The sequence below is a fragment of the Falco peregrinus genome, chromosome 7 (assembly GCF_023634155.1).
Source record: "Falco peregrinus isolate bFalPer1 chromosome 7, bFalPer1.pri, whole genome shotgun sequence".
NCBI lineage: Eukaryota > Metazoa > Chordata > Aves > Falconiformes > Falconidae > Falco > Falco peregrinus.
The window spans coordinates 30,490,266-30,510,313 of NC_073727.1; the positions used below are offsets into that span (position 1 = coordinate 30,490,266).

The 20,048-nt window shown below is 42.4% G+C and overlaps 1 protein-coding gene across 4 annotated transcripts in view; it reads right to left on the minus strand.

Annotated features, from left to right (window-relative positions):
• The window catches only part of CEP85L (centrosomal protein 85 like), a 152,924-nt gene that overhangs the window by 108,679 nt on the left and 24,197 nt on the right, over positions 1–20,048 (minus strand). The window contains exon 2 of one of the 4 annotated variants that reach the window (XM_055809692.1): positions 18,989–19,138. The exons of 1 other annotated variant lie outside the window; for it this stretch is intronic. Coding sequence is in view for 1 of the 3 variants with exons in the window: in XM_055809690.1 (XP_055665665.1) it covers positions 11,028–11,076 (49 nt within the window). In the remaining 2 variants the exon portion in view is untranslated. Of the gene's footprint in view, positions 1–4,108; positions 4,355–11,027; positions 11,382–18,988; positions 19,139–20,048 lie in introns of those variants that run through there. 2 more of the 4 variants (XM_055809690.1, XM_055809693.1) reach the window with 2 other exon arrangements.

Sequence of the window (20,048 nt, forward strand, 5' to 3'; positions counted from 1 at the left end):
ACCCAGAGACAAATATTTGCTAGATGCACTTGATATCTATGATCCTTCTGCAAAACAAACTGCAGCATTTATTAATAAAAATGTCCAAAACAAGTTCCAGGTCTACAATCTTAACTTGTCTTCTGAGATGAGCAGTCCACTGCTGAGAGGGTTTCTAATGCTTTGTCCAGATTTCAGGACCCTTTTCACAAACACTCTGGAGGTGGTGGAACTCAAGGCTCTGCCAGCTGGCCATGACCTGAGGTCCTAGTCCATTCTCTCACAAGAATACAGCTGAGAGTAGGTGGATAATACGGCTTAATCTACATGCAAAAAAAGGAGCAGGGTGAATTGGGATGAAATGACAGCCCTAACTAATGAATTTTTACATTTCAGTTTCTCAAAAGCAGTTTACAATGTCAGATAGCTAAAGTACGATTCAACCTGAGGACTCATATCCTTCATTAGTGGGCTCTCTTGAAAGAGCCTGCAAATATTTAACTAAGTTCTCCTAGTTTTTCACTTGGAAATGGATTAGAGCAGGGGTCCTCAAGCTTTTTAACCAGGGGGCCGGCGCGCGGATGCAGTGGCAGGCAGTCATCTGCGGCTGCTTGGTTTCCCCCCCAACCCCTGGCGGGGGGGGGGGGGGGGGGCGGGGGGCGGGGGGGCGGGGGGGGGTCTGTAAATACCAGGGGCCGGATTGAGGACCCTGGGGGGGCCGTAGTTTGAGGACCCCTGCTTTAGAGCAATCCTAGGTAAGAAGATAAAAATGTACAGAGATAGAAGGAAGTGGGCAAAGAAAAAAAAGAAGTGCAAGAGTTTAAGCAGAAGACTATCTAGAGAGAGAGAGAGACCTTTTTAACAGCATTTTTACTTGTACAGCCTGGTAACATACTGCCTGGCATACGAAGGCCCATGCCTGTCCTCCGTGCAAAAGAATTCAAGAAAGACAGACAGACATACATCGTAAAATAGTAGAGGAGAAAAATGAAAGCAGAAGAGAGAAACACAAAGAAGAAAATTCTCAAAGTAAACATAAGCCTGACTGGCAGTATCAATTAGAAGAACCTGACTACAGTCATATTTAAAGGAATATAAACTTTCTTGAGAGCGAAATTTTAAGTAGACTGTGTCACCAAACCTCCGGCTTCTATTTCCTCTGGAATTCCTCAATAAAAGTTAAACCATTTTGGTGTGTCTGTCCCCACCCCACCCTCCAGAAGTGGCTTAATATACAATCTCTCACCATAGATAATTATAGCTATAAAATTGTTGTCTTTATACAAAAGAGTGTTTCAGTGTGAAGTGTCACAAATTAGGGTTTTTTTAATGACTTGACAAATGTGTATGGCACTGTACAACAAGTTATAAGTTTTCTCATGCAGGGCAGTATGCAATCCGGAAGAAAGAATGAGAACTAGTGAAGAATAAATATGTCAGTTTGACAGACAAGCTTTAGAGAATCTTGCCAACGGCAGTTAAAGACATCATCAGGTAGCTCACTCTCTATCAACCCCCCACACCAGAGCCCACAGAAAGTAAGAGGTGCCCAGCTCTGTCTTTCCGTACGAGTCCAGCTGGCTAGCTTACGCCGCTGGCTAAAATGGGTTTGAGCTGAGAACGCCATTTGACGTTAGAGCTAATTGGATCCAGTGGTCAGCTGCTATGCAAAGGCTGGTCACCTCTCCCAGACACATACTCACTTTTGCTTTCCCAGCATAAGCCCTGCCACTCCAGACTCCACAGAAAGTGGTGCAGGGACAAACTGTCCCTGCTTACAAAAAAAGGTTATCTGCTAATTTGATTTCCTAAGCTGGCTCAGCAAGGGGTCAGACTAGAAGCAGTGCCAAGGAGGGAGTGGGAACATCCAGGCACACTTCTGATGCCTAGCAGCAGCTAGCTAGCAACCAGGCTTATCCCTACTGCCAAACTGCACATTAAGGCAGATTCTAAACTGGAGCAAGATAGGCATAAATCTCTGCTGGCTTCACTGTGGAGGCCAAAATCTGTTCAACTAGCAGAAAGCTGTGTTCAGTGCAGCATACTGCTAGCTAGAAGGGTAAAAAATCCTTAGACTGACACAGTATGTAATAATGGTCTAGGCTTTTCCTGGTTTCTGTTCTAGAAAGTATGTAAAACAAGAATTCAAATTCATAAGACACTTTATAATTTTTATACAGACAGGATTTAGCTGTAGTTATTTAATATCAACCCAATGACGCAATTCTTACCCTTGTCAGGAAAGAAAGAGGTTTCCTTTCATTTCATCACTAACAGGAGCAAGACCAGGAATTCAGTCCAATTGCTGATGGCACTCCTGTGAGTTTTCCACTTCCAGATAGACCATTTGCATAAAACAGAACTTCAAAACACAAACTGCAGATGTTTCTTATTTCACATTTGGCACACAGACTACATGTATTACCTCATGCCTGCTATGCTGGCTTGCCTCTTTGTCTTTGCAGTCAATGCACTATTCACCCCATAGAAACATAAAATGGTATCCTTAGTTTCCATTCTCTTCCATATAGTAAATGCAGAGGAGAAGACTACCTTTTGAACTTGAAACTTAAAATATGAAGAGGGGAACATCCAGGAAAATAAACACATTAAGTTATGCTTAAACAAACTTTGAACAGCGAGCCCTCAGGACATGCAGTCAGTTCCTAGAGTGTGTTAAAAAGCTGTACACTTGTAGGTGACCAGCTGAATACTCTTCCTGTCAAAAAAAAAAAAAAAAACCCAAAGAAAAAGACAATCACAGATTACCATCTATGATTCAGCCCTTCTTGCAGCTTAACTTTAATGGCATTCAAAACCACAATCAGGTAAGTTTTTCTCCAAATTGTTTGCCATTCCAAGATTTTTCTTGCAGAATCACCTTTGCACTCCCTCTTTCTGTTTGAAGAGTTAATTCATTCTCCTCTGTGCATAGGCAAAAGTGAAGTAAGTATAGCTGCTAGAATGAGTCAAAATATACTAAATGGTTTTAAGCAGCTCCCACACTTACCAGAGTGGATCAAATACAGGAGTCTAGCATTCTTACTTTTTTTGAAAAAGAGCGTAATTTCCCTCCTCCTTGTAATCAGATCTAAAGATATCCTTGATGCTAAAATACATGAAGACAGAGATAAAAAAAAAAAAAAAAAATTAAATACTTCACTCACATAACACTACAACTTTCTCCATCATTTTTTAAAGAGGTCTAATGTGTATTATACACACAACAGGATCTACTTTAATATGGACATATCAGAGAATGAGCCTCCAGACTACAGTTTCAGTGCATGCCAAGAGAAGGTATGCGCATCAGGTAAGGGACTTCCCACATTGCGACATTTGTGTTAAAAGGATGAAACTCTGACTTCACTTAAGTCATTAGGAGATTTTTCTTACAAATTTCCAAAGCTCATGCCATAGGGCACTTTTCCCCAAGCTCAGCTTCTCTGCTTCCACTCACACCTATTCAGTATAAGCAAGGACGATACTCTGGAATTTAAAACAAAAGAACAGTAGTTTTCGAAAAAAAATAACAATCCTTCACACTGTACACCAACCCTACCTAGAACACTTCTAGTCAAAACCAGTACTTCTTGTCTTGTCATCTTCACAACTATAATCACTTCCGATTTAAAACTTTTCAATAATTCTACCGACCACACTAAAGCCCTTGTTCAGTTTGGATTTTCACATAATTAAGTGAATAGAAAGAGGTTAAGATCACAACTGTTAGCTTTGTTTTCCATAAAGTCTCTAGCAAAAGCAGTGAGGTTTTAAGAAATGGCATTTTCAATGCCTTTTAGTGCTTCTAGCTGGGTCACTATACTCCCACTGTTTTCTTACTACCCACATAACTGTCAGGCCTTTGATCAGTGCTAGTCACTGTACTTTTATATAAAGCATTAATTCTTAACTATAAGAACATCTCCTAAGGTTCAAAAATGCCAAAATGTATAAATAGCTTTGTCATAGAGTAGGCATTCAGGAGAAAAGATACCATCTTCTAAAGAAGGTGGGGGGGGGGGAAGGCTTATTTATTCTGAAACATTTGTAAAAGCTGCAACTTTCCACACCATCTGGAAACTATGCTACAAAAGGAGTAAAGCAGACATTAAAAACATAATGATACCTTATAAGGAATCTCAGATCTGCCTCCAGGACGACTCAAGAATGTTTCTTGTCTGAATACTACACCACCGGTCTCTTTACATATTAGGAAGTTGAAAGTTTTAAAAGCATCGTTTGCTTTTCTACTTGCATCTGTTAAGTCTCATTCAGGTATTTTCATCGATAAAGAGGCAGCACGACTTTTCCTTGACACCACCTGCACTGCCCTTCCTCAGCAAAATGAGATGGTCTCCTACTACCTCTCTAGTCATTACCCATTCTTCTCAACTCATTTCAACCCATATGCAAGTCTACTAATAGGTGGAAGCTACACTGTCCAATGGAGTTAATGTCACTTTTTCCTGATCCTCTCTCTTAATCTTCCTTGGCCTTCACAGTAAATCTGAGGATTAACTATATACTTCCTGATGTTATCAGCAGTGGCGATGCAAGATGGTGCTAGGTTTTTCCATTATCCATCAGCTGACCCAAGAGCCAGCCCATGTGACTCCAGGTATTCTGTACCCACCTGACATAGATGCTTCCTGCTGCAATGTCTCATACTGGGGTCAGGCAACTGGAAATCCCCCCTTTGGTATTTGTTTAACTTTATTATCCTCCTGGTCCAGCTTCCCAAACTAGCTTGCCATAAGGCTGAACAAGTGCTAGAGCGGGTGGAAGTACCCAGAAGGGTGGGAGCTACTACCCACCAGATTATTTCAGCTGTGAAATGAAATTGTACCCTGCAATCCACCCATATACACCCCTTCAGACAAAAGAAGGGGTTCACCTGTCACATCTTTCCACATTTCAGGGAACACCCTACCTCGAAAAGAAAGAATTCTCAATGCTTGCCCTTCCTTTATCTGTGTTAATGCCTCCTTTTACAGAGTGGTCATTCAATTATCAAAAAACAGCAAAGATCCCTGGGGAATGAGGACAAGAAAGATGCAGTGCCACTTACAGAATGGCTGGCTGCAGAGAAATAGGTCACTTGAGCGTAGCTGTGCAATCAATACGATGTTCAAGCCCAGGCAACCAAGCCAGATGCTGCAGAGAATGTTGCCTGGAGAAAACTAGTGTCTTCAGGGGCGATTCCACAGGGATCAGCAGTTCCGAGGGATGTGAGGGATGATGGGTCAGGACTAACACAAACCTAAGCACACTTGTGAGGGTATTTACACAAGTCATTCCCTACTGCATGTTATCTTCTCCAGCCACCCACCTCCGGGCCTCTGCAGCCGATTGGCAGTCTCCCATGTGGCACATTTATAACCACCTCAGCTTGCCCTAGACAACAAGAAACTCCCATGCAGAAGCCTAAGACAGAAATCAGAACCTGATACCTCCGTACACCTTTTCACATCTCCCCCCAGCGCTGGCAGGGATAAACTTCAGGGCTATACATAGTATTATTCCAGGCACCAAAAAAAAAAAAAATACTCAAAATGTAATGGCTTCCTTCTACAGAAGCCGTACCAGACGCAGGTGCCCAGGTGCTGATGGGGGGCTGCAGGGCAGCCTCTGTGAGGGGCGGCTGGGGCTGCCCATGGCAGGCACAGCCAGTTCCAACAGCCCCACCGCAGGGCACAGCCGGGCCCTTGGCAAAGCGTATGCAAGGGCAGGCAAAACACTGTGGGAGCAACGAGTGAGGGGGTGGAAAACAGTGTGAGGAACAGCCCTGCGAACCCAGACATGAGAGCAGAAGGGGAAGAGAAGGAGCAAGAACTCTGGGCACCTGAGCAGAGAGTCCCCATCAGGTCCCACAGACGCCAGGTTGGAGTAGGGGAACAGTACGAGGAAGGAGGAGTACAGAGAGGAGCTGTCACGGACTGACCTCAAGGTCCAATCTCTTTTGCCAGGGACGGTATCTGGTGAGCAACCCCCCTGTCTTCATCTCAGCTTAGGAGCTTTTCCATCTCCCATCCCACTGAGGAGGGGGGAGCAAGTGAGCGGATGGGCAGGCATCTGACAGCCAGCCAAGGTTAACCCACCACAGAAGTCATTAAGAAAGCCACTTTTTTAATCACGTAACAAATATACTGAACGCATTTTAAAGCTGATCACAACCACAATGACGCTGTTTTATTGTCAGTGTGCATTTCAAGAGACATTTGGGCATCTGAGAGACTACTGACAACTACACCCAAGTCAGCACTTTTTCAGCCAAAAGAAACCAGCATGGAAATAGACAATTAGTTTAACTCTCCAACTACCAAACCACAGGCAAGTTACATGATAAAAAAAAGCATCCAAACAGTACAAGGCAGAGCAGTTGATACTGAACCGTGTAGTACTATCCTCTTTTCCCTAACTAACCTGTCTACAGGTTTTGCTTCCCACAGTGGCAGGTGATCACCTCTGGCTATAACCTCAAGTCATGCCAGAGCTGTTTGATTTCAGAGGCTTTCAGATACTCTTACCAACGTGCATCATTACTGTATTTAGCAACTTCATATTTTGAAATGCATGGGTTCCTTAACAGGTATTAAATGCCTGACTAAAACCTTAGAATAAATATTTTGGAACCATAACAAGCAATATTTGGTGGACATAAATCCTAGGCATTCTTTGGAAAAACTACATATGCTCTTATCCTAACTAGAACTTCCTTTACCACCATCCCCTAGAGCAGACATGATGGCTCAGGCTGCTTTTTACTATAAACTCATTCTGTACAACTGTTTAACGCATCCTTCTCAAAATCATTAAACAAATGACTACTTCCTCTAATTAAAGTTTTAAATGCACAGAATTACTGAGCTAGAGGTCTACATTCAGTCAGTAAATATTTAACATACAGTTAGCATACAAGAGATTACAGCAATTGCTAACCCCTACGAACAACAATATAATACACCCTTACATTTACCCCTCTTTTCTTCCTAGTCAAGACATTTGTGTTTTGTACGCATTAAAAGAGTGGATACTATGTCCATAAAAGTGAATTGCCGGGGGGGGGGGCATTGTTTCTGAAGGAAGTAACTCACAGTTCCACCACCAAACTTAGAATGTCATTTCACATCATTGCAACTTCTAAAAGATGGCAGAGACCATTCTAGCAGTCAGTCCTGCAGCTGCAACATTACTTTTTTAAGCTTGGGTAATCAATCTTTACAACGCACCATATACATATGTGTATATATATATACACACACATAACTGGTAAACAATTTGAAGTCTACCCTTGGTAACACTAGCTCACCATTTATTGCCTTGCCTAACCTGCAAAGATAAACCTGCCTTCTCAAGAAATCCCAAGAGCTGTCACATTCCCGGCTGCAGACCTCCAATAGCAGACCAATAAAACTTGTTACAGAAACAAAACTACTGGATTTCTGTCCCTGGCTCCACCACAAAGGATGAAAGAGAGTAACATCAGTCCCATCCCCCCCAGCCTGGCTATGTAGTGAAATCCATGGATATCCCAAGAAGGCTGCGCCCCACTGGCCTCACAATGTGTTGTGACCTTATTGCTGCTGACACTTTGATTGTGACATCCTTAAATAATCTTTCAGACTTGTATGTGTCATGCTCACTGACAACAAGGGTTAAGTACAAGAACGCACGTGATTTTTGGAATACGCCTTATGAACAAACCACATTGCTAGGCCTCTAGAAGCAGAGGGATGCAGGCTCCTATTTTTAGGGAGTGTCAATCACATCCTTTTGTGCACCTCACTTCTTGTTTTCACCACTTATTTTGTCACCCAAACAATTATTACCAGCCAAATTTCAGTAGTGGTCAGCTCTTGGTAAAATTGGACAGTGGAGAGAGATTTGACTAGAGGTGGTACAGTTTACCTGAAGTAATAAATATTTCTTGTTTCATTGTAACCTATATTTGTTTCACTTGCTGCAGCCATCTGTTGGACACAGGTAGCCTAACTGAATGCCTGCATGCCCCAGAGAAACAACACATCTAGATGAACACTTCCATAGGCTTTAAAGAGTTATTAACCAACTGTACATTTCAAAGGACAACAGTCTAGATGAATAAGCAAAGGGCTTGAAACACTGCATGCCCTTCACCACAGTTATTTAAATTTCTGCAGCACAGTGGATAACTGCTGCCTTTATAGAGGTATAAACTATGCTGCAAGGTTTTCAAAAACAGTTAAACGTGTACAAGAAGACTGAGAGGCTGTCAAGTCACATACATTCCAAAAATAGCAATTTAATTTTTCAGGACAGGTACTGAGACTGTAAGAAGCTGGATTTATTGTACATGGGTAAACTCTGTCATTACATCCACTGGATAAACAAGAAGCACCTAGCATAAAAAAAAAAAATAAAAATCTCAGCAGCATGCAAACAACTGAGCACGTTTTTTTCAGAGAATGCACTGCTCTTGAACTGAAAAGCAAGAACAATTTGGAAATGACAAGAGAATAAAACTGAAGGCCACAAATTAAATACTCCAAGAAGTGTCCTTGCCTGTTACATTTTAAGAAAATCAGAATTAATTTGCATCTATTACTGAAAATCTGATAATTCCCCTGTGCAAATAGTTACAGAATTCTTTAGTAGGCATCCAGCTTTGTAAGGGAATTGCATTATTTTCAGCAAAAATAGGATTTCTAAATACCCATATCCACAAGCAAAACAGAACGCTTTTCAGTAATAAACACAGCTTAACAAGAATTAAAAAGTCATTAACTGTGATGCTCCCACACCAATATTTAAAAAACAAGCCGAATCCATAGCAATTAATGCTACTAAAGAATTAAGTTTATTTTGACAAAAGAAAAATTCCTTCAGCTTGAAAAATAAGTACTTAAAACTTCTGCTTCTTAGTAGGACACTACTGTTCTGTGCTAGAATACTTTTCCCTTCCTTTTCAAAACAAAAATCTAACCTGGCAATAATATAATAGCACAGAATCTTAGTAGCCATTATCCCTTCATTAAAATACGTGCATGGAACTAATTAACTTCCTCTTCTTTAGAGGGATTACAAACATCGAGACACAGCTTCTTGACTCTTTCAATGTAAAAAGGGACTACTACGTTGGAAATGATAATGCACAGATCATATCTCAAGGTTAAACCTTTATCTACTTGCCTTCTAATTAACCACCAACTCCTGTTAGTCTATCTTATCTCAAATTAGAGATTTTTCTGCAAGTTTTGCTACCTCACACTTCTACTGCTTATAGATAAAAGTACATTTTGAACTTCATATTAACCTTGAGTATTTAAAGGAAAGAGAGTATGGGGGAGGAAAGAAAAGCAATACACAAAATTAGTTCTCAAAGGCGATTGTGACAAATAAGAAAAAGTAAAGCATTCACCCAACAACTGACTGATCAGAATTGCTTACAAATTCAATAAAGTACTAAAACACTTTATTTGACCCCAAACATAAAGGGAAGACACTGTAACAACTGGCACAATTCAAAGTTTTCTGAAGCAAATGAAAAATTAACACCAACAATCTTTGTAACTGTCTGAAGTTGGTGCCAGTGTGTGCTCGTGATACAACCTTCTGATATTCTTTACCCAAAGACAAATAACCAAGACCTGAAACACCCCAAATTCCTGCAATTTCCATCAACTTAACTGAAATCTCTGCGCCTAGCGCTCAGAATACCCAATACCTTTGCAAGCTGTTGCATAAAGATAATGTAACTCCATTCGTTTGCGGAAAGCTTTAAAAAAAACAAACAACAAAAAAAAAGACAAACCAAAAAACATAACACTTCAGTCTTCAACAAGGCAAACATTTTATACATAGAAATTAATAACTTAATAATAGTACAGAAAAAAGGAACAATGTCTTCTTTCACATTATCGGGACTGAACATTAGATTACTTGTAGAGATCCAGGCAGCTGCTGAGAACATCTTAGCAGCTCTTGTATTTGCAAGAAAAACCCTGTCAGTCGAAAGCAAAACAATCCTGTCATTTAAATAATATGCCAACTAACTGTATATACATTACACAGCCACATTTTCCAATCCCAAAATTAAAACTCGAATCCAGATTTCTGAAGAAAAAAAAAAAAATATTCCAGCAGTACTACTTTGCATTTGTAACAGCAGAGCCAAACCACAGACCTTCACAGTGATCAATTACTTCAGTAAGTCAAAATATCACAAAATCTTTGCAGGAACTCTGCCAGAGTGAAGCAGGTGACAGAGTTGGCAATATTTCCAAATCCTGAGAAGGGTATCCAAAACAGTCGGTACATCGTCTTACCTGCCCAAAGGTAATGCTCATAGGGCTCTGCAAACAGATCATCAGTTTTCCTCTGCCAGTTCTGACAGCCTTTTTACAGCTGAAAGTTAGCCCACCTCCTACAGCCAGGATGTCCCCCCAGTGACAACCTACGTCCAGGCGTAACATTTCAGCGTATCCCAGCCAACCTGCAGAACTAGGCTCTAATTAACCCAGAGACAGAAGGCCGGGGGGGGGGGGGGGGGACACAACAACAACAACAACAACCCCAAAAACCAGAGAAACAAAAAAAAAAGACTCGACCGATTTGATACAGGCTAAATTTTAAACGGAAAGCACTGAGACGCGCGCTTCCAGCCTCCGCCTAGACAGACTAACAAACGGGGCGGGGGTGGAGGGGAGCGGGAAGAGAAGGCCAAAACAAGGAAACGGATTATATAGGTTAAGCTCAGCTTTTACCATCCGCTGCAAGGTCCAACGAAGTAAACACCGAGCCCTCCGCCCGGCCGCCCGCCGCCTCGGGCCGGCCCCCGCGCCCGCTCCGGGAGGCCCCGCCGCCACGTCCACCCTCACGGAGCCGGGTGGGGAGGCAGCCAGCCGCTTCCTCGGACGTTTCTGTCCCTAAGAGCGAGCCGGGCCGGGGAAGGGGAAGGGGAAGCGGCGCGACGCTGTCCGCCGCCCCACCGCGGCGGGCCCGTGTGCCTCCCCCAGCCCCATCCCTTCCCGCCCCGCCGGGACGCGCCGGGGCCGCGGGGTCCTTACCCGCCTTGCAGCCGCGCAAGCCGAGCTGGGGGTGCAGCCCGCTCCACATGGTGCCGCGCCGCGCCGGGCCGGGCCGGGCCGGCCGCCGCTCTCCGGCCGCGGCGAGGCGGCGCTGCACGCTCTCCGGCGGCCCCGGCGGGCGGCCGCGGCCCGGATGGCCGGCGGCGGCGGCCGCTCCGAGTGCCGAGGGAGGTTAGCGGCGGGCTGTCGCCGCGGCGGGGGCTGCTGCCTGCCCCAGGGGCGCCGCAGCCATGGTGCCGGGCCGCGACCGCTGAGGGCGGCGGGACCTCGTCACCCCCGCGCAGCAGACAAAACTTGCTTTATTGCGCTACCGCCGCTGCCTCTCCGGCCCTGGGAGCGGGGCGGAGACAGGGGCGGGAGCCCCGCCGATGCTGCGCTGCTCGGGGACGAGGCGCTTACATAACCCAGCCCCCACGGCGGGGAAGCGGGGCGGGCGGCCGCGGGGCGCCGGGGCGGGGGGCGAGGCGGTGCTGGCTGCAGCGGCGGGTCCGACTGGCCGGGCCCGGCCCGGCTCGCAGGCCGCCCCCGCAGTGCAGCCGCACAGGCCCCGCCGGGTTCGCAGAGGTGGTTTGGGCGCTGCCGCTGGGCTCGGGGCCGCTCGTTGGCTCGTCCGGCTGCCCCCGAGCCTGCCCGGGCGGGTCCGAGCCCCCGGCGGGAGTCGCGCCCCGCGCTGCGGCCCGCTGCGCCTCGCCTCGGGCCGGCCCGCAACGGCGGGAGCCGGCGTGGGGCAGGCACTCAACTGACAGCGCTCAACCCGGTATACAGATCATTGGTTAAAAACAAAGGACATGCCTTATTCCAGAGTAACTTAACTTAGTAGACTTTACAATAAAATCACAGTTTTTCAGTGTTTGTTTTTAGTAAGAAAACTAAGTGGAAAGCAAGAAGAATTGTAACATTCATTTGAATGAACAGTTCCACCAAAAGACCCTCGGTATCACCATAAAGTTTAAGGCACAGGGCTGGAAACAAAATGCTCCTGTCAGCAACAATTCAAATCCAGCAAGAGGCTTCCCTCCTGCCCAAGCTGCTTTGAGTCTGCTCCAAATATTTCAAGAGAATTCCACAACAGCAGCCTTTGTGGTAACTGTTGCTTGTAACTGCAGCCCAGTGGTCCCCATGGTAAGCTACCTTCTGATCAAGTGTACCCTGACTCAATCAGCACTCCGGATTATCAGACAAAGACATAAAAAGAAGGAGAAGATACTTGGACACCTTGTAATTTCAGCATAACCATCCCAAAATTCCAAAACCTACCACCGCCAGGGTAAGAAGAGCAATGCTTTAGACAGCTTGTAGAGTTTGACAGACATGACAGCTTGGGGAGGGGAGGTAAAACAGGAGCAGTTCTGTGCTGGTGCCGAGACATTCACAATCGATAAATAAAATCTGTGTTCAAACGCTTCCTGCTGACCTGATGCATTTTTAATTAGTAGCTGATGATCACTGAATAGCTTTTATCTCTTTGGAAAGTTGTATGTTACAGTTCAGCACAAGTCATATTTTATTAATGCCTAGCCAGGTATTCATAATGTACTCAGTAGAAGAGAGGCCTCAGAAATACTGGCATGAGCATGTAGAAATGCTGTTTACTGTCATTTTGCCCTCTTTATTAACCTGTATAAAGCCCTTATATACTCACTAAAGACCTGCCATGACGTGCATTCCTCACCAGCTTGTTTTAACTATGGAGCATAACTGTCACTAGGTATTTTGTCAGTACAGTTGTAGAAACACAAGCTTTAAAAAGTCAGTAAATACTGACTAAAACCCTCAAATACTTAAACTCCAGGAGATCCCATCAAAACCTTCAGACTGCTGCTAGAGGTCCTCTGAATGATAAATGGTCAGAAGTCTTTTCAAGAAGGCACAAATACTGGCTTACAGTGGAAGACTAATGCAGGAAACTAAATTATTGTTGGTAACACCTCAATGAAATTATGCAGCCTTTCAACCCTGAAGCCAGCTTCAGTACTAAAGAACGTTTGTGAGAGAAAGCATGACTGGTAAGCATGAATAGAAGGAAGAATAAAAGCTAGTGTCTTGCAAAAGACTCAAGACCAAGAAACATGCAAACAGCTTAGCTCAAGATCTCTTTAAAGAACTTATCTGCATATAATACTTGTTGCACACTATTTTGTTGGATAAGCATGCGTACGGAGCATATTTACAGGACAATGCAGAGAGCTGTGAGGAAGCTGAATATCAAGAAGGGGAAGGCATCTAACAGCAGGCAATGAGAAAGATTACCTCATCACTGCTGAGCTCTGGAGTTTGTGATGCTGTTTTGTCATGCAGCTGCAAGAATCAGAGGCATGTCACAACCCCAGAAAACTGCATGCCTGGAAAAGGTATGGTAAGAGTTCTTCCAACTCCTAATAAATGTCACTGCAGTGTTTTTATGTACCTTGGTATTGCCATTCATGGAAGCTTTACGGTTTCCCATGTATCTCCTGTCTACTTGTGAACGATACCACAGAAGAAAAAAAATAGGTAAAAGGGCCAAGGTGAAGGTGGCAGAACAGAACCTGGTAGTCTGGCTGAATCAGCTCCAACAGCAACGCCATATCTTCCACAGTGTCCCTGCTGGGGCATCTGTGTTTTGACAGTGCTACTGCTCAGAGCAGAAAGGCAAAAAACCCATGCTTACATTTCAGCAGCCAGATAACGGAACCTGAGACGCATTCATTCTTTCAGTTGGGTTTTAAGTTATTAATATAGAAACTGGACGCAATTAGTAAAGCTTTTTCACTACGAATAATCTCAGTGTATCTGTCTGGAAACCAGGCCAGATTGAAGTCAGTAGTTTTACTCTATAAATAAATTTAGCTGGTTAATGCTTTATTCACCATCCAGCAATGTTTTACATGTGCAGTCTGCTTATGTACACAGCTGTAGACTGGGAGCAGTATTTGCTTTAGATTTCCCAACCCTCTTGAAAAAGTGTGCTAAGTGGCTTGGACCTCCTGCAGAGATGAGTTTGTGCTCGGTAATGCTGCTGAAGCAAGCCTCTGTTTTCACATGGATCTCAACCTGGCAATGCAGCGGGCCCTGAGGACATCCCAAGCCCCTCTTTTTAACAAGTCTCTGTTGTCCCATCTAGAAGGCCCAACCAGGCAGAGGTGGTGGGTAGTACTGGCTCCAGTCCATTCTACGTGCATTTGTCCCTCTGCACTTCATGGAGCCTACCTACACTAAGGTGACTTTTATTAGCTTGTCAACTCTTATATCTCTTGGGTCTATAACAATTAGAAGCATGGCAATCTGCGTTCCAGTATTGCCCCATTCAAGAGGGGTAAAAAGGTCTCAATGCACATAGAAAATGGCGGCATGGTATGAAGGAAAACTCATGTAAGCTTATATGTGAATCAACAGTAAGTGGAAATAGCCTGCATCCCCAGATAATTATTGTGAAATGTGATGCTCCAGACAATGAATGGGCTCAAGTTCTTATTGTCTGAAAAGCCTTCTCCCCACCTCCTTCTGACACAAACTCCACCCTCTTGGCAGAATCAACAAAGAAAAATAACAATAGAAAGTAACAGCTTAAACATTGGTACTAGGCAGATGCTGTCTCATTAAGGTCAATCGCAGCACATCTCACCCAAGAGTTTGTGATCTATTTCCAGGTTCAGAAATCACATATCTTCCCCCCCCCCCCGCCCCCCCGAGTAAACACATAATGCTTTAAATGGCATTAAGCTGAAGCATAACCTCTGAGAGCAGCATTTTTCTTTGATTAAAGCCAGAAATGCATTCAATATTTATCCTACACACTTGCTTTTGTATTTAATAGAATTAAAAGATTATTTAAAAACCAGACACTAAATAACTAAATATTGTTCTAAGAGAATGCAATTTCCTCTATCTAATTAAGACATAAAGCATGTGTGCATTCTATCAAAAAGCAACAGCAGCATTTCTGCAAGCACATCTATATCGTAAATTGCTTTGAAATTAAAATCACAAAATTTCGGTTATTGAGTTGCTTCAGTAAGTACAGAAATCTTTTTCTTCCACCCACAGCTTTTTCAGCTGAACACTGTGTCCTGGAAAAGTCTAAGCAGCCTTTAGAAGCCTTAGAGCAATTCCTCCTGCTTTGCAAAAAAAATGTTACAAAGCAAGATGTTAAACTGTATTGTGTGGCACTACAGTTAAGAACAGTTAGCTTACTTAATAAACTGTACTCCTGCTGCTAGGGGTAGGTTGGCCTACAAAAGACTGAAACGTTCCACTAAAAGTACATTACCTGCATTGTGCAGCATTAACAATAAACTGTGTCACCTAGTATCTGCAAAGCAGGCATCATGAAATAACACAGTGTACACAATGTTTTTGTTTTTGTCTTTTCTGCAAGCAAACGAAGATTGCATGTCTTTCACAAAGGAACAGAAATTGATACCAATTTGAATATGCTTTGCGCTGTGCTTTCAGTAACAGCTTATTCCATGGGAAAGAATAAAACCAAGCAGCTTGTTGTTACCATAGCTATGGTTTATTACCAGCCTCCTGAAATTTTTTAGATTCTTCTTAATGTTCCAGGTTTCAGAGTCAAATTTTCACCTGACAAATTAGTTACATCATTTCTAGAACACCCTTGGGAGTCGGGGATTTTATGTGATTCATTACTGGTGGGTGGCTCAAACACTTTTTTTGGGTGTGCCATATGATTTTACAATAAGTCTAAGAGATTCAAATCAACCCTGTGTCATCAACTCTGATACCACAGGAAGAAGAACACATGCAGGGGGTGGAATCCAGTGATATTTAACCAGTAACTTCTGAACGTAATTGGGAATTTCCCAGGTGTGTTTTTCTTATGGGGAAAATTTTGAATTCTGTTCTACCTTCTCATTTCTCCATCCCCTCCTCTCCCAAAGGCAGTGGGAAAGAAGAGGCAATACAGATTACTTGGGAGGAGATGGAAAGAATATGTAAAAACCTACAGGCCAGAAGCAGGTCTGCTCCTTCTCCCAGGCTTCAAGGGTTGACTCCTGAAAAGTTTTAAGTGCCTCTACCAAAGCAGCAAGCCTCTTTCCCTAGTCCCAGTGGGACTACCATATCCATCTTCCTTGCAAGACATTATGCTTCCACAAAAAATATTTTTTTTTAAATTGCTTCTCCTACTCACATTGCATGACTTTTTTTACAGTCTTTCGAGTTTTCTTGTTCTTGAATCTGGTTGAGTCACCTCCACTTTCTAAGAACACATTATCTGATTTTAGGAGCACCCATCCTTTTTTTCAGTAGGTCTAAGACAAAAAGAGATAGCAAGCTGTAAATCCTCTTGAGAGGACTGAGGCCTTTCGGTGATATTCTATAGATATTTTATACGTATGATGATGCTGAAACATCTAATGAAAGCCATATTTGGGACCTGTCTGAAGTCTTCTTTGTAATAATTAATAAAAAAATATAATTTGGTGCTTGATAGTATTTATTGGTATTCTTCTGAGAGAAAGGCCAACAAAGTGAAGAAAATGAAGGCATGAGATAACTGTGCTACCGGTCATCAGACAGGCAGGCACAATTCAGTTTCAAAATGGCTATGACAAGATCCTTTCGATTTGGAATTTTCAAAATACTGAACTTCTTGTATTTACTTTTCTGTGCTAAAATTTATGCTAAAGCCTAAGAAGCCTCAGCAGTGCTGCAGTTCAGTTTTTCAATCTGACTGCCACTGGCAATGCTTGAGTTTTTAAGTTGACCTTTTATTTCAAGGCAGTCTTGTTTGACTGCATGTTATACACAGCCAAATGAATGCAAAAGGATAAAGTACTGGATGATATCGTTGCACAGTAACTTGAAGATTTTCTAAGCTTCTTTTTGTATGTTAAACTCTATCTCAAATGTGAAGTCACTGACATATTAGAAACACAAAACAGCATTTAGCCTGACCTGTTTAAAACCTACCTGCTTTAAAGGTTAATCAAAAAGCATCTCCCGTGTATGCAGTCACTGAAAACAAAGGATCAGACCATGCAGTGAGGTTCCTTTCTTTATCTCCACCTCAGTGCAGAAAGGAATAAATGCTGTTTTTCTTTTGCAAGAAACATCCCCACTAAATTATATAACTTTTGAGAAATGCAGAATTCAGAACTACAAGTGGCTGTATACAGGAAGGCCAAACACACTACTGCACAACCAGCCAGTGAAGCAGCGTTGTATGAATACTTGGAAATGTCTTCCAAGTGGCCACCATTATCTGCTAATAGCCTGAAATATATAGTTTGTTTACTCCAAGTCAGAAATACAACCTATGAACATTACCAGTCAGAAAATTATCTAGTCACTTCTGTTTGAGCCAAACCCAGTATTGCTGCAAAGGGATGAAATTTCAGTAAAGTCGATGGAGTTATGCCAGCGCTCAGTTTAGTCAGCTCAATGCTGTCGTATGCCTATATGTAAAAGTCAGATGGAAAAAATTATTTCATGCTTTAACTATAAATACAATTACCTTCATGAAGCTCCCTGCCCCATTTTTTTCTCCATTGACTTTTATTCTACAAAAATACTGATTCTACAGTAATTCACTACTATCTACTACAGTAATGTATCACTATCATAATACTTTGTTTTCCCTCAACAGTGAGAGGTCCATGACTAAAATGACAGGGTAGTCTATGCTAGTAAAATAAAATCCAGTTTAAAAGGACACTTTCAGACCCACCTGGCACACCCCCTGCACGTGTGCAGGAACCAGCCTGCTCCCTGCGCAATGCACGAGGGCCTGCAGCCATAGTGGGTTGTGGCACTGCTGGGAGCTTCCCAGTGTGCAGGACAGGCAGCCTTCGAAAACGCTCTGGTTTTGTTACACCTGAGACTGCAAAGCACAATTTGTCTGTATCTTGTGCTTTATATCCTTTAGTTTTTTTAATAGAACCCACATCAAACTAATAAACATATATATTACCACACACTTTTTTAGGCAAACCCAGTTCACCCAAGAAGGTAGAAAATTACTGAAATGCAAAAAGTGGACTGTACTAGTTTGTACTGACCACAGGGCCCATCCCATTCATGTCATGGGACCTCAGGGTTAGTATGTGACATACGTATGAATCCACCACAGTATCCCTAGACTGTTTTGCTTTTGACTTAACATTATCACAGACGAGAGTGTTTATTAGAAGTCCCTTTGCAACTCTGGCTTGGCTGTAAGATGGTTCTCTAGTATTCTACTTTTAACACATTGCCTGAGTGACCAAATTGATCTGGGAGGCATTTTAGTAAACATGCAACCTGATCTTTGGTCACAGAGAAAACAAGACAACATTGAACTTATAAGCATGTAACTCTAAATGTACATAAGTAAGCATGTAATTCTAAATGTACATAAATAGAAGAAGCATAAAAGTTTAAGTGTTGCTGCTTAAATTGTTGGGGACTATCCCACTAATTTAGGAATCCCGTGATTTAAGAATTGCACATCAAGTAGTGTACCAGTATACCATTCTAATACTCTAATAAGAATATCTGGTTAAAGTCATTAAAATTAAATTTTAGAATCATAATTCCAATTTTCTGATTAATGCAGGACAGTATGATACAAATATGCTCTATACTTTGACCATTTAATTCTCAGCATTACAATCTTCTGAGCCAAGTATCAGAAGGTCAATTCAGAACATGGGAATGTCCCCCTAACTCCTGAAGGAAGACTGGTTGCTGTCTATTCACAAGGTAAGTAGCTTGAACCATCCAAACAAAATGCATTAATGGGAAGAAATTAATAGCCTATCTAAAAGTTTGGAACTGGCCACATCCTTAAAAAACAACATTAAGTATGTGCTCCCAGTGTGAAAATTACAAAGAAAAGAAAAAAAAAAAAAAAAGAAACAGGACATGACAAGCAGTGCAGGCAGCTAAAATGGATAGCAACAAATACACATTAAGAAAATACAAGAGGCAGTCATACACGACTCCCATCTGCAAAGTACTTCAGTGAACGCTCCATGAAGCTGGTTCAGTTGTGGAAGCCCTTGCTTGAAGACACCACTGAGCTTATATTACATGAGCCTTCCATGATGTTGGCCCTGCTGGAACGCATCCCCAGCAGTCACCATGACAAGCTCTTTACTGCACAGCCACTGCAGTTAAAAGATAGAACAGAAAAATGAGAAAGAAATGAAATGGAAGCAAACAGCTGTAATCAGGTATCTTTAAATACATGTAAATATTATTTTTCTTTCACTTCTATGTTTGGAGGTAATTGCTGCAAGGATACGTTCACAAAATTTGGATTAAAACCACAAGAAAACCATGTATTTTGCATTGTATTAAGGGCTGAACTCAAGAACTAATTTTAAACATGATAAATTGAATCACATATTTCTAAAAGCACATTTGCGGCATTTATGTTACTGCTTTCAGATGTTACTGATATGCAAGAACACAGAAGTTTAAAGCGTAAAAATGTGACCTCTGAAAGCTGACTCTAATGGACCTCTAAAGTAATCTGAAAGATCTAAAACCCTAGATGTATGTACCAAATTCTAAAAGCAGAACATAATGAAAAAATAATATCTACTTGGTGTTTTATGTCCTTGAGCTTATATATTTCAATGTAAGTAAACCGGTCTCCCTTGCACAGAGATGAGAAAACTGAGCTGTGTAAAACGAAAACTACCAACCATTTCAGTTAAGACTATATTTAGCATTTGCTGTGTCATGCTTTAATTGCTGAAACTGCCTCTACAGAAGCACTAAAAAATTGCTGGAAAAAATGGGGTTTTTTTCATCATGCCGTCATGAGGCACATTGAATGTTCAGAACAAAGCTTCACCTTGCAAGACTTACACATCATTTCTGCACCACAAAAAAGTTCTAAAATTCAGATGAATTATCAACATTTTGTTACCCTCAGGTAACCCTCTTGAAGCTCAGCATCACAAACAAAACACAACCTATTGCAAATTCAAATTTGGATGAACACAGATGAAAAGAAAATGCTGGCAGGTTAGTTCATTTAAAAGATGCAGATAAATTAGGAAATACAGA